Below are 18,746 nucleotides of genomic sequence, written 5' to 3'. Positions count from 1 at the left end.
TTGAATATAAGTTCGCAGAGAAAAAATAATATTTTCTAAATAAATAAAGAGAAGGAAAAGTAGCTTATTTGAAGAGATATGTAACAGAAGTAAACCTAGGATCAAAAGGTAGTGTAGTGTAGTGTAGTATAGAAAACAATGGACTGGGGCCAGGATAATCTGAGCCTTGCTAGTGGGGAAGTCACTGGGCCTCGGTTCCTTTCTTTATAAATTGAGATAACTTAAATGATTTGTATTCTATTTAAAAAATCTTATAATGCTATTTGTGTAGATTTTTCTGTAACAAAACCATAAATTTGAATTGATTATGTTTATATAAGACAAGGAAAACGTTCTTTAATCTCTTTTCATACTTCATTTTAATCTGTTATTGTTTTACAACTGGAACAAAATACTGTTTTTATTATCTGAGAATGGACCAAAAATAAGGGAAATCAGATTTCTACAGCAATGGTGTAAAGCTTGGGTTCTGTTGACTTCCTTAATTGGCTTCACCTCATTTTGTTTCATATTCTCCATAATTTTTCCCAGTGTCTTGCCCATGTGTTGAATTTTCTTCACCCTGCCATTAAGTCATTATGTGAAATTTTATTTTTTTTGTAAAGTACTCAAAACACTTGAAGAGAAATAATCGTTCTTGCCAGCATTCTGTCAGTCCCTTATAATCCATTCATTCTAAAACGGAAATACTTTTCCCTTTGCTCATATAAAACTTAAATATGTACTTGTTTAATGTAACAGATCTCTCTGTGTCGTCCTTAATCACTTTCTATAAGTGATTCTGAAAGTTTACCTTGGCAGCCATTCACATCTCTGAAGTTATTATATATGTGCCTCACCCACCTATGGTCATTTCTTAACCATTTTTCTTTCCCTGTCAGACACCTCCTCACCAGCAACACATGCATACATGCAATACACACATACACAAAGTTCATTTGTTATACTTCAAGGAAAATAGAAGTAGAGAATGTGAAAACAGCTGTTCCAGAGCCACAAAATAATTCTTCATTGTTTACAGTTTCGAGCTATGGCTTTTTCAGGATTCTTAGCACAGAAATTATTGCTGTGCATAACTTGTACAAATGGCAGTTAGATATTTTTTGACATTGTTTTTTGAAGTTGAGTAAATTGAAATTTTTGAGACAAAGAAATCTTAGAGATCTTTTGAATTCCCTTACTGTACAGATGAGGAAATTAATGCTTATAAAAATAGTAACTTACCTAAGATTCTGTTAATTACAGTAGAACTGGGGACTGGAAGCCATATACTAGTAGAGCAGTATAGTCACATAGTAGCAACTCATCTTGGGAGGAGATAAGTATATGTATACATACATTTTCTCCTACCTATTCCTTCCTCCTGCATACATACCACTCTTCTTGTATAAGATAGGTAAATAGAAAATGCTGGAAATTCTTTTTTTGTTTGTTTGTTTTTTCATACCCTCCTAAATTTACCAAATAGATATGTGTAACTTTTTTTAAAATGTTACTGATTATGCTATTACAATTCTCCCTACCTTTCCCCATTTGCCCACCTCCAACCAGCATGCCCCACTCTCTCAGGTGATCCTTACAACCATTGTTCATGTCCCTGGGTCATGCTTATAAGTGCTTTGGCTACTCCATTTCTTGTACTGTACATCCCCATGGCTATTCTGGAACTACCTGTTTGGACTTCTAAGTCCCCTTACCTCTTCACCCACTCCCCCACACCCCCATCCCATCTGGCAGCCATCGAAACTCTCTGTGTATCCATGAGTCTCTGTTATTCTTGTTTGCTTTGTTTTTTAGATTCATTTGTTGATAGGTCTGTATTTATTGCCATTTAATTGTTCATAATTTTGATCTTTTTCTTAAGTTCCTTTAACATTTCATATAATAATGGTTTGGTGATGATGGACTCCTTTAGTTTTTTTCTTGTCTGGGAAGCTCTTTATCTGCCCTTTGATTCTAAATGATATCTCTGTGAGGTAGAGTAATCTTGGCTGTAGGTCCCTGCTTTTCATGACTTTTGATATTTCTTGCCAGTCCCTTCTAGCCTGCAAAGTTTCTTTTGAGAAATCAGCCAATCGTCTTATGGGAACTCCCCTGTAGGTAACTAACTTCTTTTCTCTTGCTGCTTTTCAGAGATCCTCTCTTTATCTTTACCCTTTGGCATTTTAATTATGTGTCTTGGAGTGGGCTCCTTTCCATCCATTTTGTTTGGGACTCTCTGTGGTTCCTGGACTTGCATGTCTACTTCCTTCACCATATTAGGGGAGCTTTCTTTCATCATTTTTTCAAATAGCTTTCCAGTTTCTTGCTCTTTCTTTTCTCCTCTGACACCCCTATGATGTGAATGTTAGAACATTTGAAGTCCCAGAGGCTGCTTACACTGTTCTCATTTTTTTTTTTTTTTATTGTTTTTCTTCTTGCTGTTCTGGTTGATTGTTTTTTGTTTCTTTATGTTCCAAATCTTTGATTTGATTCTTGGCTTCATCTACTCTACTGTTGTTGCCATGTAAATTGTTCTTTATTTCAATTAGTGAATCCTTTGTTTCTGAATGGATCTTTTTTATTCTGTTGAGGTCCTTACTAAGTTTCTTGAGCATCTTTATAGCCTGTGTTTTAAACTCTGCATCTGATAAGGTTGCTTATCTCCCTTTTGTTTAGTTTTCTTTTTCTGGAGTTTTGATCTGTTCTTTCATTTGGGCCTTGTTTCTTTGTGTCTTACTTTTGGCACCCTACCTGTGTTTGTTTCTATGTATTAGATAAAGCTGCTATGACTCCCTGTCTTATGGCCTAATGTAGTAGGTGCTCTGTAGGGTCCAATTGGCACAGTCTTCTCTATCACCCAGCCTGGGTACTAGAGGTATACCCTCTCTGTGGGCCGCGTACACCCTCCTCTTGTAGTGGAGCCTTGATTGATGTTGGCAGGTTAATGGGAAGGATTAACTGAGGCCAGTCAGCTGCAAGAACTGGCTGTGACCACTTACCACCAACCACCACCCTTTGTGGAGGATCAGCTGTGCAGGTGTAGCAGGTGGTGGTGGTGCTCCAGTGTGATCTGTAGCTGTCCACTGGGTGGTGCAGGCTAAGGTCAACCTGCCCTCCGCCTCCCTTGTTCTACCCAGGGCCACCCTGCCTGGGCTATAAAGCAATTTGAAGTGGCTGCTGCTAGTGCAAGGCTTGGGGCCACTTAGCAGGAGATACTGGGGTTGGGGGCTCAGTGATGCCAGCTGTTGTTTGTTTGAGAGGATTTAGGAAGTTGTGAAGCATGAGCCATGGCCAGCCATTTACATGGAAAAGTCTTTGTTAACAACCTGTGTGGAATGGAGTCTCAAGGGAACTCCAGGGCAGGGCAAACATTGTTAGCCAGGATGATGGAGTCTCAGATATGGCACTTGCCTGCCAGTCCTGCAGCTCTTTTGAGGGGAAGGATTCAGAAAAGGGACAATGACCCTTTCCCGCCTTTCTGGGAGAAAGCTGTTTGTTCCCCAGCTCTTGCCCTGATGCCAGACACTTTAGTTCCTCCCTGCATGCCACTGGTGCCCTTCAAGCTGCCAGCCTGGTGCAGGAGCTCAGAGGGAGTGAGTCTGAGTAAGTCTGTGTGGGTTAGGGTGGATATGGGACAAGTCCATTCTGCATCTCTGCCTCTCCTGCCGCTCTGGGTAGATGTGGTTTCTTTAATTCCGTAGTTGTCAGACTTCCATTCAGCTCAGTATCTGATGGTGCTGAGTGATGGTTGTTCTATAGTTTAGTTGTAGTTTTGATGTGGTTGTGTGAGGAGGTGAGCCATGTTTATCTATACCACCACCTTGACCAGAACTCTCCTAATTTTTTAATTTAATACATACCCCTATTGCTTGAAACTCTAGTGTAATCCCATTTCTTGAAGTTAAGAACTGTTAACAGTGGCCTACTTTTTTTGTGATTTTTTAAAATTATATTCGTGTTATTAAGTTTCTGTGCTTATAATTTAGATATGGATCATTTAGAATATAGTATCTGGACTAGAATTATTTCTTAAAACTGCTCCAATAGTCTTGCCAAGGTTAAATTCAGTCTGCTACTCTGAATTTAGTTTCAAACTCCTTTTATACTCAGTCATCATTAATCTTTTTACTTGTCACAGATAAGAACTTGATTCTTCTTATGTAGACTTTTGCCCACCAGTAGTAGTGCTGATTAGAACTTTTCTCTGTTACTACTATTAACAAATATCATCTCTGAGAAAGAAATCCACAGTTTGATTAAACACTTAAGATTTCTGTTTTATTGTCCTAAATGTCAAGTTGAGGTTTATCTGCTAACCATAATACAATTTGACCACATATATACTATTTGGCAAAGGCATGAATAAAGCAGTATGATGGTTGCTGCTGGACAGATCAAGTGGAGATGAAAGCGAGAAATAGGAAAGGAATGGAAAAACAGACTTCTGCGGTTATATATTTTTAGCATTTTGTTCACCATATTTATGGGTTGAACAGCCATTGTACTTAACAAGTAAGTTTGGACATGATGACCATTTGGGTTGAAAATACCAGTAACTCACTTTTCTCTGAAAATGTTTAGGTTAGCTTTTTGTGACATTGATTTGGCTCCTTGCCTTTCCATTCCTGGCTCCTGACATTCTTCAGCAGATGCAGCATGTGCCATCTTTTATAGTTTTCTCTTTTTGTATTTGCCCTTTTTTCTACCTGGAACCCCTGTGTCTAAATGAATTTCCATTCAGTCTTAAAGACTCAGCTCATATTTCATCTCTATTACTCAGTTTTTTGCTGTCAAGAGCAGTGGACCTTTAGTAACTCATTACATTTATTAAATGAGTAAAATCAAGTAACATGTTCAGGACTCAGTGTTTATAAATGATAGGTATTACTACTGTACTGTTTCTGTATCATAAGAGTACCTCCTTAAGGCCATAGATATGCCATGTCTGGTCCATCTTTGCACTTTTTGTGCTTAGCAGATAGGCGATTAGTAAATATCTGACTGGCAATATTTTCCAGCAGGTTCTAAATGGTATAGTAATAATTCATATTGAGGGAGGAGGGGTATGTATGTGTATTTATAACTTTTTAAAAATGCTTTATTGAGATACAATTTGCCTTGTATAAAACTCACCTATTTTAAGTGTACAATTCAGTGATTTTTAGTAAATTTTCAGAGTTGTACAAACACTGCCACAATCCAGTTTTGGAACATATCTCATCACCCCACAAAAGATCTTGTACCAGATTAATTTTTTAAATTTTTATTTCTTTTGTTTTTTTGTGTGATATTACCTAAGTAATATATTGTATACCTCATTAGAGCAAAAAAGGTGTTTAATCTGTAAAATTTAGCACAATGATAGACACAGTAATTATTTGTTAAATTTCAAAACTGAATTTTTAGATAAAATAGCATTCTGTGTTCTGTAAGATTAATTTTTTTTAATTTTTGACAATGTCATGTCTGCTTTTGTCTGAGCTTAAAACTTTATATTGTATTACAAGCAAAGAAATATAGAAATCCTGGGCCATCTGTTTGAACTCTCCTCTTTCACTCAGTGCTTTATCTGCCTCTTCCTCCCCATTTACGGCCTTTGTCCTTTACATAGCTCTTTGGCCTATAAATAAGCCTTCAGCCAGTTTGGCACAGCCTTTTGGAATTCTAATTGACAGCTTACTGTATCAGTGTAGGTCATGTGAATTCACAACTATTATATTCACATGTGATATATAAAACCTTTGCTATTTAAGATTAGAAAAGACTTAGAAAAAGCAGTCTTATATACCTCTTGCATAGGACCCTAGAGAAAAATTTTTTTAAAAAAGAAGTCTTTGATTCAGATGGAGTTGTGAGTTGAAAATGTCTGAATATGTGATACCACTTTAAAGGCATTTGTTTTTTGCAAGAAAAAACAGGGGTAAAAATGCTGCTAAGCTAGTGCATAGAATGGCTTTCTGCTGAAAATGGAAATGTCATTCAATTTTCTCTTTACCTTGGAGGTAATAGCGTTTTTTCAAAAGAAGAGAACTCTTCCTTTTTTGCTCTCTATTAAAGAGATTGTCAAATCTCCTACTTTGCAAGTTAAGTTTCTGTGAATAGTTACGTCATAACTACAGTGTTAAATTGGTTCGATAAACCTTTTATTAATAGTTCCAACTTATCAGAAACTCCAAACTTAATAAATAAGATGTACTGTAATGGGGAAAAAAATTGGTGTATATAAAATATATTTAACAGTAGTTGTTTTGGGTTTATTTAATAGGTTGCTTTAGCAGGAAGTTAAAGCCCATGTAATACCATAATCCTGCTTCTTTGGATGGAGTTACTAATAAAAACTTTAATTCTCAGACTAAAAATATCTCTGTCTCTTAGAAGTATACCTTTTATTGAACAGTCTTATAAGTAGTATATTTTACCAATTTTATTTTCTGTGTGAAACGTAGTTTTTTGTTATTGTTGTTTTATATTGTGATACAATGCAAACCTCTTTGGGTATAGCTTTTGCTTTAGTATTAACCCTAGGCTCTAAAATTGGCGTGGACTCTTATTTGACTGTAAGACTTCTGGGGGACAATATGGCTTAGTAGTTAATTGGCTTGTATGAGACTAAATTCTAATCCTGGCTATCCTACTTTCCTACCCATGTGACCTTGGCCAAGTAACTTAACTCTTCTAAATCTGAGTTTCCTTATTTGTAAAAAATAATAATTATATATATATATATATACACACATATATATTACAAATAAGAATATATATATTTCTTCTTAGCTCTTAAGATTATAATCATCAAATTATAATGAATGTTGAAACTCTTATTGTAATACTTGTTCGATCATTTTTATACACTTTGCAGCCTATTTATCAGTAATTTTTTTTAATGAGTCTTGATATTTTTTAAATCCCTCCTGAACCAGAGCATCACTTAATGATAGAATGAGTTGCTTTGGTCAAAAATTGAAGTGAAGGTTTCTGTACATATAAAATTAACCAATACATCTTGAGAAAGAATAACAGTGAATCCAAGGAGTTTAACTCTGGAGTCCATCTTTTTAGGAGTTGCTGTATGGGAAGGCTTGCTTAAAACCTTTCACTCAGTTGGTTAACAGCTTTGTCCCCATATGCCGAGGTTGTGGGTTCCGTCCCTGTTCAGGGAACATACAAGAACCAACCAATGAATACGTAAATATATGGAACAAGAAATCAATGTCTGTTTTCTTTCTCTCCCTCTTTCTCTCAATCAATCAATCAATCAAATTTAAAATAATTTTTTAAACGTAATAGGCCTATGACAAAACTAACCCTCCATGACCTGCTCAGCGAGGAATTTACCATCAGGTCAACTGTAAAGTTACTTTCTATAGAACCCCCTTTTTCCTCCACAGGAGGAAATGAGGTGGGAAGATTGAGTGGACTTAAGCCATTGTAATGAATAGTGTTTTGCTCCAAAGTAGAGAGCCACAGGATGGTTTTGAACAGGAGTGTAATGTGATACAACTGACTTTAGAAAGGGGTTCTTGACTGAGTCCTTCCTCCTGTGGAGTCTGTGTGTACAATTTAGGCATGCCTGGGAAGTTAGAAAAAATTACATCATTATTTTCACTAACTTCTAACTAAAATAGTATTCCCTTTTGTTGACAATCAACATTTAAACCTGTAGAGGATTTTATAAGTTTATTTGAGCCAAACTGATGACAGTTGCGAGGAAGCAAGATCTCAGATGCTCTGGAGAGGGACAGTTTTGCAGTTTGTTTTATGTATTAGCAGATGCAAGGAAGATTACAGGAAGGTGGAAGAAAGGAAGGCAGTTATTGGATTACAGCATAATTAAGGTTATGTGCCTTTTTGAGGGTGGTCACGCCTCTTCTGAAAAGAGGCATTTGAAAGATGTGTTTAGCCTATATGCACAGAAACAATTTTTGCTTAAGACAGAGATAAACCTTTTACTAAAAAAGTTACATGGCTCAGGTGTGATGACCCACCAGGACCTGCCCAGTTTGGAATTTATGATGAGATCATCCTGAGAAGGTATCCATTGATTTCACCAGGCTCCCAAAGGAGTCTACTGCTCACAAAAAAAAAAAAAAACAAAAAAAAAAAAACAAGATTCCCTGTGAGGGTTCCTTTGGTTGCTATGATAAGAATGGACTGGGGAGGAAGATGGAAAGAAAGAGTGAAAGGAGGAAGTTGAACCAATAGTATTTGCTAACATTTAATGTGTGAGAGAAAAAAGAAGAATCAAAGATGGCTCCATGATTTTTGGTCTGTGCAACTGGAAGGATGGAGTTGCCATTTGCTGAAATTTTCTTTGAAATTGTTAATAGATCTGTACTATTGGGTATACCATAAAAATTGTGAACAGTAATATAAGGCTTATAAAAATATGAAAGTTACAAAGAATATAAAAGAACTTGTAATTTGGCCTAGCTGGTGTGGCTCAGTGGATTGAGCACTGGCCTGCAGACCGAAAGGTTCACTTCCCAGTCAGGGCACGTGCCTCAGTTGTGGGCCAGGTTCCTGGTTGGGGGGTGTGAGAGGTTATTAATGTTTCTGTCTCACTTTATCCCTCCCCTCCTTTCTAAAAATAAGGAAATAAAATACCTTTTTTAAAAAGAACCCATAATCTTATTCCACATATAAACTGTATGAGATGAAATAGAGTACGTATATTTGTTAAAGATCAAAAGTTTGGTTTTGGACATAAATTGAGGTACTCGTTAGACACGTAAGTAAAACTTGGTGCCTTGCTCTTCTCACTTACTATGCCTTGGAATGTGCAGTCATTATAAAGACTGAGGTGAACCATACATGGAAAGAGTTTGAATTTGTATTGTTTGTGAACACTTGAATGTTTTACAGTGAACATATATTCATCCACATGTTAGGTGACTCTAAAATGTGAAGACCTTGTTTAAAAATATGAGAATGGTTACAGTACATAATAGAACAATTATGTGGTCATTAGGAAGAATGAGGTTGCTCTGTATATACCACCATGGAAGATCTCTAAAAATTTACAGATGAAGTGGAAGTGAGGAGAATAGAATACATGGATAAATGTGTCAGAATCATAGTGAATCTAACATTGTTTACATTTAGAAAGAGACTGGATAGGAAAAGAGGGCTCCCCACCTTTTTTCCTAAAGCAGTTAATTTACTCCCCTTGTACATGTATTACTTTTTAACTTGTCACATTTCATATGGGGGAGGAGTGAGATCATGGATTCTTTTATTCTTTGTGTCTTTGTACTTTTATAATTCTTCTGTTACAGTTTTTTAAATTTTGTGATATATCTGGTATTATGGATATATTGATAACTTCAAAGACATTTTCAATATTTGAGAATATGAGTGTGAAATGAAAATAGCAAATTTTCTATATAATATAATATGGTCTTTATTATGAGTCAAATATTACACGTTCAGATATGGCTAGAAAAAAAGATAAGGAGATGTACTTCAAAATGTTAATAGTGGTCTTCTCTGGATCATGGAACTTGAGGTGATATTTTTAAAATATTTTTCTTTAATTTCTTGTAGACTATGAGAAGACAACGAAATGAGGTTGTAGTTGAATTAAGGAAGGTAAGTCTGATTAATAATGGATACTTCTAAGCAGCATTCTAATAACATAGCATGTATAGAAGATATCGCATGTATAGAAGATATCGAATGTATATAACTCTCAAGTGCTTAGTATTTCTTTTTCTTTTGAAAACTGGAAGATTTTAACTAAATTTGACAAGCTTTTGAAGTTGTCAAAATACAACTTCATGATTATCAAAAAACAAAAACAAGTTATTAGGTAGTTTTTTCCTTCTGTAATTTTTAGTGATACATATAAATGGTAAGTCATAAGTATAGTTATGCTAAATAGTTCTATTTACAGTAGTAGTTACCCTGAAAGAAACCTGTTACTTATAAATTTCATCAACTTTTCAAGTATTAAAGTAGTTGAGAATATATTTTTGAATTTGTCCCAAAGATTTTTAGTGAAATTCAAGTGGCCCTTGATTTTTGTAAGGCAGTGTTGCTTTCTGTCTGCTTTTTGAAATACCCAACCTTTGCTTTGACTTTTTTTTTAGGTGATAAAGAGAAGCTCTCAGAAGATGTATAAAATGATTTAGTACTTTTAAATAAATATGGATGTTTGATTCTGGCTTAAACTGTATACTCTTTTTTTAATCAAATTTTTCTGGTTTTTAGTTTGTTTTTGCATAGTTCACAGTTTATTCAAAATGTAATATTTGGCACTCAAATTAATGTTGCTTAAGTGTTTAATTCACAATTTGGTTTAATTTTCTGCATTTGCATTTTATTTTAAGGCACTTCATATTTCAGTTTGTAGGCACAGGATAGCATAAATACTTTGTATGAAAGTATTTAGTTTTATTTAGTTAAAGTTCTTTTTTTTCTTTTTCTTTTTCTTTTTTTTTTTAAAGAATAAAAGAGATGAACATCTCTTAAAGAGAAGGAACGTACCACATGAAGATATCTGTGAAGATTCTGATATAGATGGTGATTATAGAGTGGTAAGTTATTGTTATTTTGGTGACTTAAAACTACCAGTGAAAAGTTTACATAAATATGGAATTTTACGGTGACTTTTTAACTTAGTTTTCTCTTTAACTTTTTTCCCAGCAAAATACCTCTCTAGAAGCTATTGTTCAAGTAAGTTCAGTTATTTTTTTCCTCTCTTCATTATATTTCTTGGACTTCACTGATTATTGTGTATCTATATCAAAACTTTTATTTTTTACAGAATGCTTCAAGTGATAACCAAGGAATTCAATTAAGTGCAGTTCAAGCTGCTAGGTAAGTTAAATATTGAGGATTTATTTAACTTTTATAGCTTATATAGGAGTTCTGTTTTAGGGTTTCACTATATTCTGGTCTTGGCACTCATTAAATTTGGATGACAAACAATACAGAATAGTCAGAAACCAACCGATTTATTTAAGTTATCCTCTGATTTAGAGTATTAAAATTGGCAGCAGTGCTCTAAACTCACAAATACATTGAAGCACAGATGCTAGGGAAAAGTCGATTTAACAGGTTATTGCTATAGACTAATTGGAAAGCGTTATTTAAAAAGTTTTACCTTTTACTGATTAATAGGTTTAGTTTAATAAAAGCTTAGATTGTTCAGATCCTGCCCAGGTAGCTAATTCTCACAATCCTCATATTGATCAAATAATAAATTGGGTTAAAAACTTAATGTAGGGGAATCTAAGATGGCGTCAGTGTAGGAAGGAGCAGATTTGGCTTCCCTCTGCACAGGGGAGAAAATCCTGGCCTATGTACGGAGTAGAGGAGCAAAAACTTAATGTAACAGTGTATCGGCAAGTAGACATTAAGATTTAAGACTACAAACATTCCCACTCTCTTTTAAGGCAGGAATACTGAGTAATTTTGTATATTTCTGTTGTACAACCTATGCTCTCATATTTTATTTATTTTTTTTAATATGGAGAGACTTTTTAAAAACATTTTTTAAAGATTTATTTATTCATTCATTTATAGACAGAGGGGAAGGGAGGAAGAAAGAGAGGGAGAGAAACATCAGTGTGTGGTTGCCTCTCACACACCCCCAACTGGGGACCTGGCCTGCAACCCAGGCATGTGTCCTGACTGGGAATTGAACTGGCCACTCTTTGGTTCGCAGGCCAGCGCTTAATCCACAGAGCCACACCAGCCAGGGCTGCTCTCATATTTTAAGGGAAGAACCATAAAAACTTATTACTGAGATCTTTGTGTTAAAAGATAGTTTGGGGATGACATGGTTGTATCATATACAATATAGTGGTTGCTTTGTATATTTATAAATATAAGAATAACACCCTGTGTTGTGATTTGGAGTAGGAAAGGCTTAAGCAAAAAATCGATCCTACTTAGAGAATTTCAAACGTGAAATTATGGAATTAGAGTATTTAGCCCACTGCAGATAACAGAACTTCGTGGAGAGGACCCTGTTTTGTAGAAAGAAAATCAAAGAAATTTTCACACCTCAAATTGGCAAACTAATGTTTATAGGAAGAATAATTAAGAAATTGATACTTTATGCTTACCATTATCAGAACTGATTATTTTATAAATTTGGAGTAATTCTTCTCAGTGTGAGTTCTATATGAGTTCTGCAAGATAATTAAATCCCTAAGGCAGGGAGGTTCTCAATCTCCCTAGGAGATCCTGAGACAATTTCAGGAGGTATACAATATCATACCTATTTTCACAATAATTCTAAGACCTCATTTGCTCTTTCTCACTATGTTAATATTTACACTGATATTACAGAAGCAACTGTGGGTAACTGCTGGCAACTGCTGGCAACTTAGCACAGATTGACTGTGGCACAAAACTGATTTTACAGGTATTATTACAGGTATTATTATTATTTTGTAGATACTGCTTGTACTATTATGCACTCAAAAAAGTTTCTCTTTGAGAATGTCTTCAATGAAGTAGTACAGAAAATTTTATTTCAAGATTTTATTTATTTGTTTTTAGAGAGAGGGAAAGGGAGGGAAAAAGGGGGAGTGAAACATCAATATGTGGTTGCCTCTAGTGTACCCCTACTGGGGACATGGCCTGCAACCCAAGTGTGTGCCCTGACTGGGAATCAAACCTGTAGTGCTTTGGTTTACAGGCTTGTGTTCAATCCACTGAGCTACACCAGCCAGGTCTTTAAAAGGGAAAAAAAAATTTTTTTTTTAAGATGAAATCTTGTACCTCAATTAAGAAAGACTGGATTATTTTTTACTTTGTGCTAAGAATTGTGCCATGTGTTACAGAAAATACTGTGAAAGGGCATGTGGCATAATTCTTGCCCTATAAGAAATTTAAAGCCTGATTAGGAAGGCAAAACTATGTAAAATAGTGATACTTAACAGCAAACATAAACATGTTCTATGTAAATATTCTATTAGTAATTCAGAGAATTTAGAATTCAGAAAGGTTACTGTGAAAACATAGAATTTGAAGTGGGCTTTGAATATGTAGAGTTTGAATAGACAGAAAAGAAGGCATCTCAAGGGCAAAGAATACGATGTAAAGGGCCTGAAAGTGCCATTGAAATGGTGGGACAAAGAACTGACCTTTTGTTGAATTACAGAGAGTAATATTAGTTAGCTGAAATGAAGCCAACTTTTGGAGTGATTTAAAGCTAGGTATAGGAGTTTGCATTGATAAGGTAGTAAATAAATACCATAGGCATCATATGATCTCATTAAGTTTTCTTGAATATTTAATTATTATATTGGTGCACAGGATTTAAATGGGTGATTTGGGTTAGGCCACACTGAGGGCTTCATCTACCACATGTTGTAAATAGGCACCAAGTTTTGTTGTTTTACCCTCTAAGTGCAATGAAAGCAAGATGTGTCTGTCTTGTTCACCTTAGTATCTCCAGTATCTCTTTGGATATTTTTCTATGTATTGCTGTTCTTTAGAGGATGTTGTTGAGCTTATATGACCTTTGACTTGGTGTATACCGTAGGATGAAATACTGGACACTAGTATCAACTATACACTTGTATCAGCAGCCTACCTGCTTTTGTCCTTTTATCTATTGCTATTGTGACCTGGGATGGATAATTTGGGATATTTTGGTGACTTCTTAATTCCTTTGTTAGCAAGGTAAATAACATGATGAAGGAGTCTGGCCAATTTTTTTCGTCTGATCTCAAAATTAAGTCTAAAGGTAACACAAAAAACAGCTGTCTTTTTGTGTCATATTTGGGACTTTATCGAGGGAATAATATTACAGTACTAGTAAAAAAAAGCAGTAAGGTGGTTAGGTCTACCATATTTTCCTAATTATTAATCTATAAATTAATACTTTAACAGAGAAATGGTTATATTATATAAATTTAAAAAGCTTTTCAGAGAGTATTTGTGCCAACCATTCAGACTTATTATGATCTTTATATCAAATATGAATTTGAATTTAATTATCATATAATTAATGTGACTAAGTTTCACAGGGGATGTGTATATCTCTTATAGGAAGCTGTTGTCCAGTGATCGAAATCCACCAATTGATGACTTAATAAAATCTGGAATATTGCCTATTTTAGTCCATTGTCTTGAAAGAGATGACAAGTAAGTACATTATTTTAAGAAATCATTTAAGATGTATGTTTTGCAGAAGATAAGATTTTCTAGTAATTAGTTTGGTCCTTAAATTTAAAAAAAAAGACCTACTAAGTGGAGTTGAAAAGACAAAGTAGAAAACAATGCAAAATGTGTTGGTACCAGGAGATGAAAGTGTGTTGATACAGGAGCTTGAGAATGACACATGTAACTTTTAAACTTTGAAAACTGGCAAAAAATAGTTTGGCCAGATAGGTACTTGAGAAAACTGTTGGGGTAGTAATGTGCAGGTATCTTACTAAAGAGTTCTTAACTAAAAAATAAGGATACCTGATTAGGTTGTATGCCTTTCACACTGAAGAGAAATTTTAAACAGTCATTGGAAGTTTAACAGAAGTTCTGGATGCATAGATACCTCTTGAAACAAACTATTCAGTGTTTTTATAATGCTCTAGAAGGGAGGAAGGGTTCATAGATATTTGGGCCAATGTAAAGTCCCTTTTGTTTAAAATTATTTGTTTTTTGTAGTCCTTCTTTACAGTTTGAAGCTGCATGGGCTTTGACAAACATTGCGTCTGGAACCTCCGAACAAACTCAAGCAGTAGTTCAGTCCAGTAAGTTGGTTAACAGACAAAATTGTGATAACTTTTTTAAAGATGCTAGTAAAAATAGTCATTCTACTGAAAAGAATAAAATTTTATATCATAAAAAATAGCTATTCAATAAGATAGTTGAGATGGGCCAACTTAGGTATGTTACTTGGATCATCTTGTACCAATAACTGGCATTTTCTATTTCCAAAAATTCATTTGACTCAAAATGACATTTCCTAATTATAGTAGCAGATTACATTATTGTAATTATAGTTTATTGTCAGACATTATAGAAATAAAGGTGTTTTTCCCATACTGCCTCTGGGCCTGTTTTAATGATATTTCTATCACACGTTTCAGAGAAATCTTCTTTCGTAAGGTAGTCATGTTCAAAGGATAACTTCACATTTTTTTTCATTGTTTTATAATAAGATTGTTTTTCTTTATTGTTTCAAGAAGTAAGAAATCATTATTGGAAGTAATAACCTGAGTGTATTTTTTTTTTTTTTTTTTTCATAAATACTACTTGATTCTTCTACCAAAGAAATAATTTTTTTATGCAACTGCCAGAACTTAATTTTAAAGAAGATATACTTTTAAAATTCTTTTTTAGTGTATAAACTTTTACACTTGTCTGAACTTGTTAAAATCTTAGGCACCAATTTCTACATGATTTTAAAGGGGAACAAAAGTGTTCCCCTTTATCTGAGTAAGCATTTCATTGTAGACATTTGTAATATTATATAGAAAGAATATTCAATAATCACATTAAGTCTTAGTAAAACTGGTTTAATGTTGTTGGGCTCAGATAGTATTATTTTTGTCCTTTTAGGGGTTTTGTTAATGTTTTCTATAGTTGACTATTCAGTAATTTTTTTAAAAGATTTTATTTATTTATTTTTAGAGAGGGAAAGGGAGGAAGACAGAGAGGGAGAAAAATATCATTGTGTGAGAAAAACATTGGTAGGTTGCCTCTCGAATGCCCCCAACTGGGGACCTGGCCTGCAACCCAAGTATGTGTCCTCACTGGGAATCAAATCAGCAACATTTCAGTTCGTAGTCCAGTGCTCAATCCACTGAGCCATACCAGCCAGGGCTGACTATTCAGTAAATTTTATATAATCTAAAGACAATGTCTAATCCCTTACTCTTTTCCCTTTCTGTTTATGTGCTCTTTAAAGATTAGAAAAGAGACTTAGAATTTGTTTTACCACTGCTAGTGTGTCTTGATATACCAAAAATAATGGGTAAATTACTTTTTTTTAAAAGTAAGTACTATTGAAATATATTTACTCAAACAGAATTTTTTAAAATATTTTTTATTGATTATGCTATTATAGTTCCATTCCCCCTTCATTCCCCTCCACCCTGCACACCCTCTCCCACCCACATTCCCCCCCTTTAGTTCATGTCCATGTGTCATAAGTTCTTTAGCTTCTACATTTCCCATACTATTCTTGCCATCCCCCTATTTTCTACCTACCATCTATGCTACTTATTCTCCGTACCTTTTCCCCCTCTCTCCTCCTCCCACTCCCCTGTTGCTAACCCTCCATGTGACCTCCATTTCTGTGGTTCTGTTCCTGTTCTAGTTGTTTGCTTAGTTTCTTTTTGTTTTAGGTGTGGTTCATAATTGTGAGTTTGCTGTCATTTTACTATACATGTTTTTTATCTTCTTTTTCTTAGATAAGTCCCTTTAACATTTCATAAAATAAGGGCTTGGTGATGATGAACTCCTTTAACTTGACCTTATTTGAGCAGCACTTTGTCTGCCCTTCCATTCTAAATGAAAGCTTTGCTGGATAGAGCAGTCTGGGATGTAGGTCCTTGCCTTTCATGACTTGGAATACTTCTTTCCAGCCCCTTCTTGCCCGTAAGGTCTCTTTTGAGAAATCAGCTGACAGTCTGATGGGTACTCCTTTGTAGGTGTCTCCTTTGTATCGCCTTATCTCTTGCTGCTTCTAGGATTCTATCCTTCATTTTTACCTTGGCTAATGTAATTATGATGTGCATTGGTGTGTTCCTTCTTGGGTCCAACATCTCTGGGACTCTCTGAGCTTCCTGGACTTCCTGAATGTCTATTCCTTTTCCTTTACCAGATTGGGGGAGTTCTCCTTTATTATTTGTTCAAACAAGTTTTCCACTTGTTGCTCTTCCTCTTCTCCTTCTAGTACCCCTATAATTTGGATGTTGGATCGTTTAAAGATGTCCTGGAGGTTCCTAAACCTGTCCTCATTTTTTTTTTGAATTCTTATTTCTTCATTCTTTCTAGTCATTTGTTTTTTTCTTCCTTCTGGTCCACTCCATTGATGTGAGACCCAGCTTTCATTCCACCACTATTGGTTCCCTATGCATTTTTCTTCATTTCACTTAGCCTAGCCTTCATTTTTTCATCTAATTTGTGACCAAATTCAACCAATTCTGTGAGCATCCTGATCACCAGTGCTTTGAACTGTGCATCTGATAGGTTGGCTATCTCTCGGTCACTTAAAAGAACTGGTGCGGAGCTTTCAATTCTGTTTGAGCCATCTTTCCGCCCCCCCCCCCCCCCCCTTTGGTCTGGTCATGCCTGTTATGTGTGAGGGGCAGAGCCTTTGGTGTTCACCAGGGCGGGGCACCCCAGTTGCTGGGTTGTGACAGAGGTTGTATGTGGGGGCGGGGTTTGGGAGGTAACAAGGGCGCTTGCTCTGCTCTCCGCCGAACCTCAGTCCCTTCCACTGCTGCCCCTGAGCAAACTGGGCCCCCTTGGTGCCAATTCCCATGTGGGTGGGCTTGTGCACTCTGTGGAACTTTCCAATGACCTTTCTTGTGAGGCTGGGAGTCTCTCCCTGCGCCTCAACCCCTACAGGTGTTTTCAATCAGTGCCCCAAGGCTCTATTTCCCAGCGCTAGCATCCTGGGTTGCATGCAGTGCCTTGCTTCACAATCGCTGCCTCACTGGGTCTGCTGGTTGCCACCCCTCAGCTGGGGTTTGCCAGCTACCGCTTGCATGCTCAGGGTCTGCCCACAGTCGTATTGTGTGCCCCAGATACCTTACACACCAGGTCTCAACGATCTCTGCTCTCCTTGCTGTGACCTGTGCCTAGCTGCTCGAGTACCTCCCCTCCTACTGGCCTGGATGAATGTGTCTATTTTAACTTCTTGGTTGTCCACCTTCCATTCAGATCAATTTTCTGTCAGTTCTGGTTGTTATTCTATTTCTAAATTGTTATCGTACCTATCTTGGTTGTGCAAGGAGGCACAGCGTGTCTACCTATGCCTCCATCTTGCCCGGAAGTAGTTCAAATAGAATTTTTGAAAGGAAATAGAAGAATCATTTGTTCAGTGCAGTATTCTGTTCACATACAAACCTTTCTCTGTGTTTCTGACTCTTGTTAAACAACAAAATTATTTCTGATTCAGAAAGTCTCAGGTGGCACAAGAATTGCTGACCTAAAGGTCCATGTAATATTATTCATGTGATATAATTAAAAAGTTACTTTCACAATTGGACTCTTGATTTTTTAATTTGAAGACGATGCTTTATCTATAAGGAATTACTCATAAAATTAGAATTAAATTCAAGTTTAATTGTGAATGAAATCTTACCAGCTTAATTTGACAAAGATTGATTTTGGTTTAGATTATATTATCTTCAACCTCTTTTACAATCTTATTGAGGTATAATTGACATATAACTGCATTTAGACTTAAATGATCTTACGATTTCCCCCTGCAGATGCTGTGCCACTTTTCCTGAGGCTTCTCCATTCACCCCATCAAAATGTCTGTGAGCAAGCAGTGTGGGCATTGGGAAATATCATAGGTTTGTCTTAAATTTGTAATAGTACCCCAACAATTGTTATCATATACTATTATAATAAAGACGACTTCTAGTAGTTGAAAAGGAAAAAATAGTTTGTCTGTTTTACTAGTTTTTGTGAAATAGTTTATGCAAGCTAAAGTTGTTTAAGTATAAACCAGTAGTAAACAAAATGAACGTTTTTTAAAAGATTTTATTTATTTTTAGAGAGAGGGGGAGGGAAGGAGAAAGAAAAAGGGAGAGAAACATCAATGTGTGGTTGCCTCTCCCACACCC

The 18,746-nt window shown here is 35.6% G+C and overlaps 1 protein-coding gene across 2 annotated transcripts in view; it reads left to right on the top strand.

Moving 5' to 3' along the window:
- KPNA4 (karyopherin subunit alpha 4) overlaps positions 1-18,746 on the top strand; it is a 64,570-nt gene that overhangs the window by 21,188 nt on the left and 24,636 nt on the right. For both annotated transcript variants that reach the window (XM_028505138.1, XM_036017616.1), the window contains 7 exons: positions 9,526-9,570; positions 10,428-10,517; positions 10,627-10,656; positions 10,748-10,800; positions 13,990-14,085; positions 14,605-14,690; positions 18,387-18,473. In XM_028505138.1, the coding sequence (XP_028360939.1) occupies positions 9,526-9,570; positions 10,428-10,517; positions 10,627-10,656; positions 10,748-10,800; positions 13,990-14,085; positions 14,605-14,690; positions 18,387-18,473 (487 nt within the window). The remainder of the gene's footprint in view (positions 1-9,525; positions 9,571-10,427; positions 10,518-10,626; positions 10,657-10,747; positions 10,801-13,989; positions 14,086-14,604; positions 14,691-18,386; positions 18,474-18,746) is intronic.

Source organism: Phyllostomus discolor, chromosome 2 (assembly GCF_004126475.2).
Source record: "Phyllostomus discolor isolate MPI-MPIP mPhyDis1 chromosome 2, mPhyDis1.pri.v3, whole genome shotgun sequence".
NCBI lineage: Eukaryota > Metazoa > Chordata > Mammalia > Chiroptera > Phyllostomidae > Phyllostomus > Phyllostomus discolor.
Note: the sequence above shows the minus strand (reverse complement) of the source record. Positions and strands in the feature narration are given on the sequence as shown.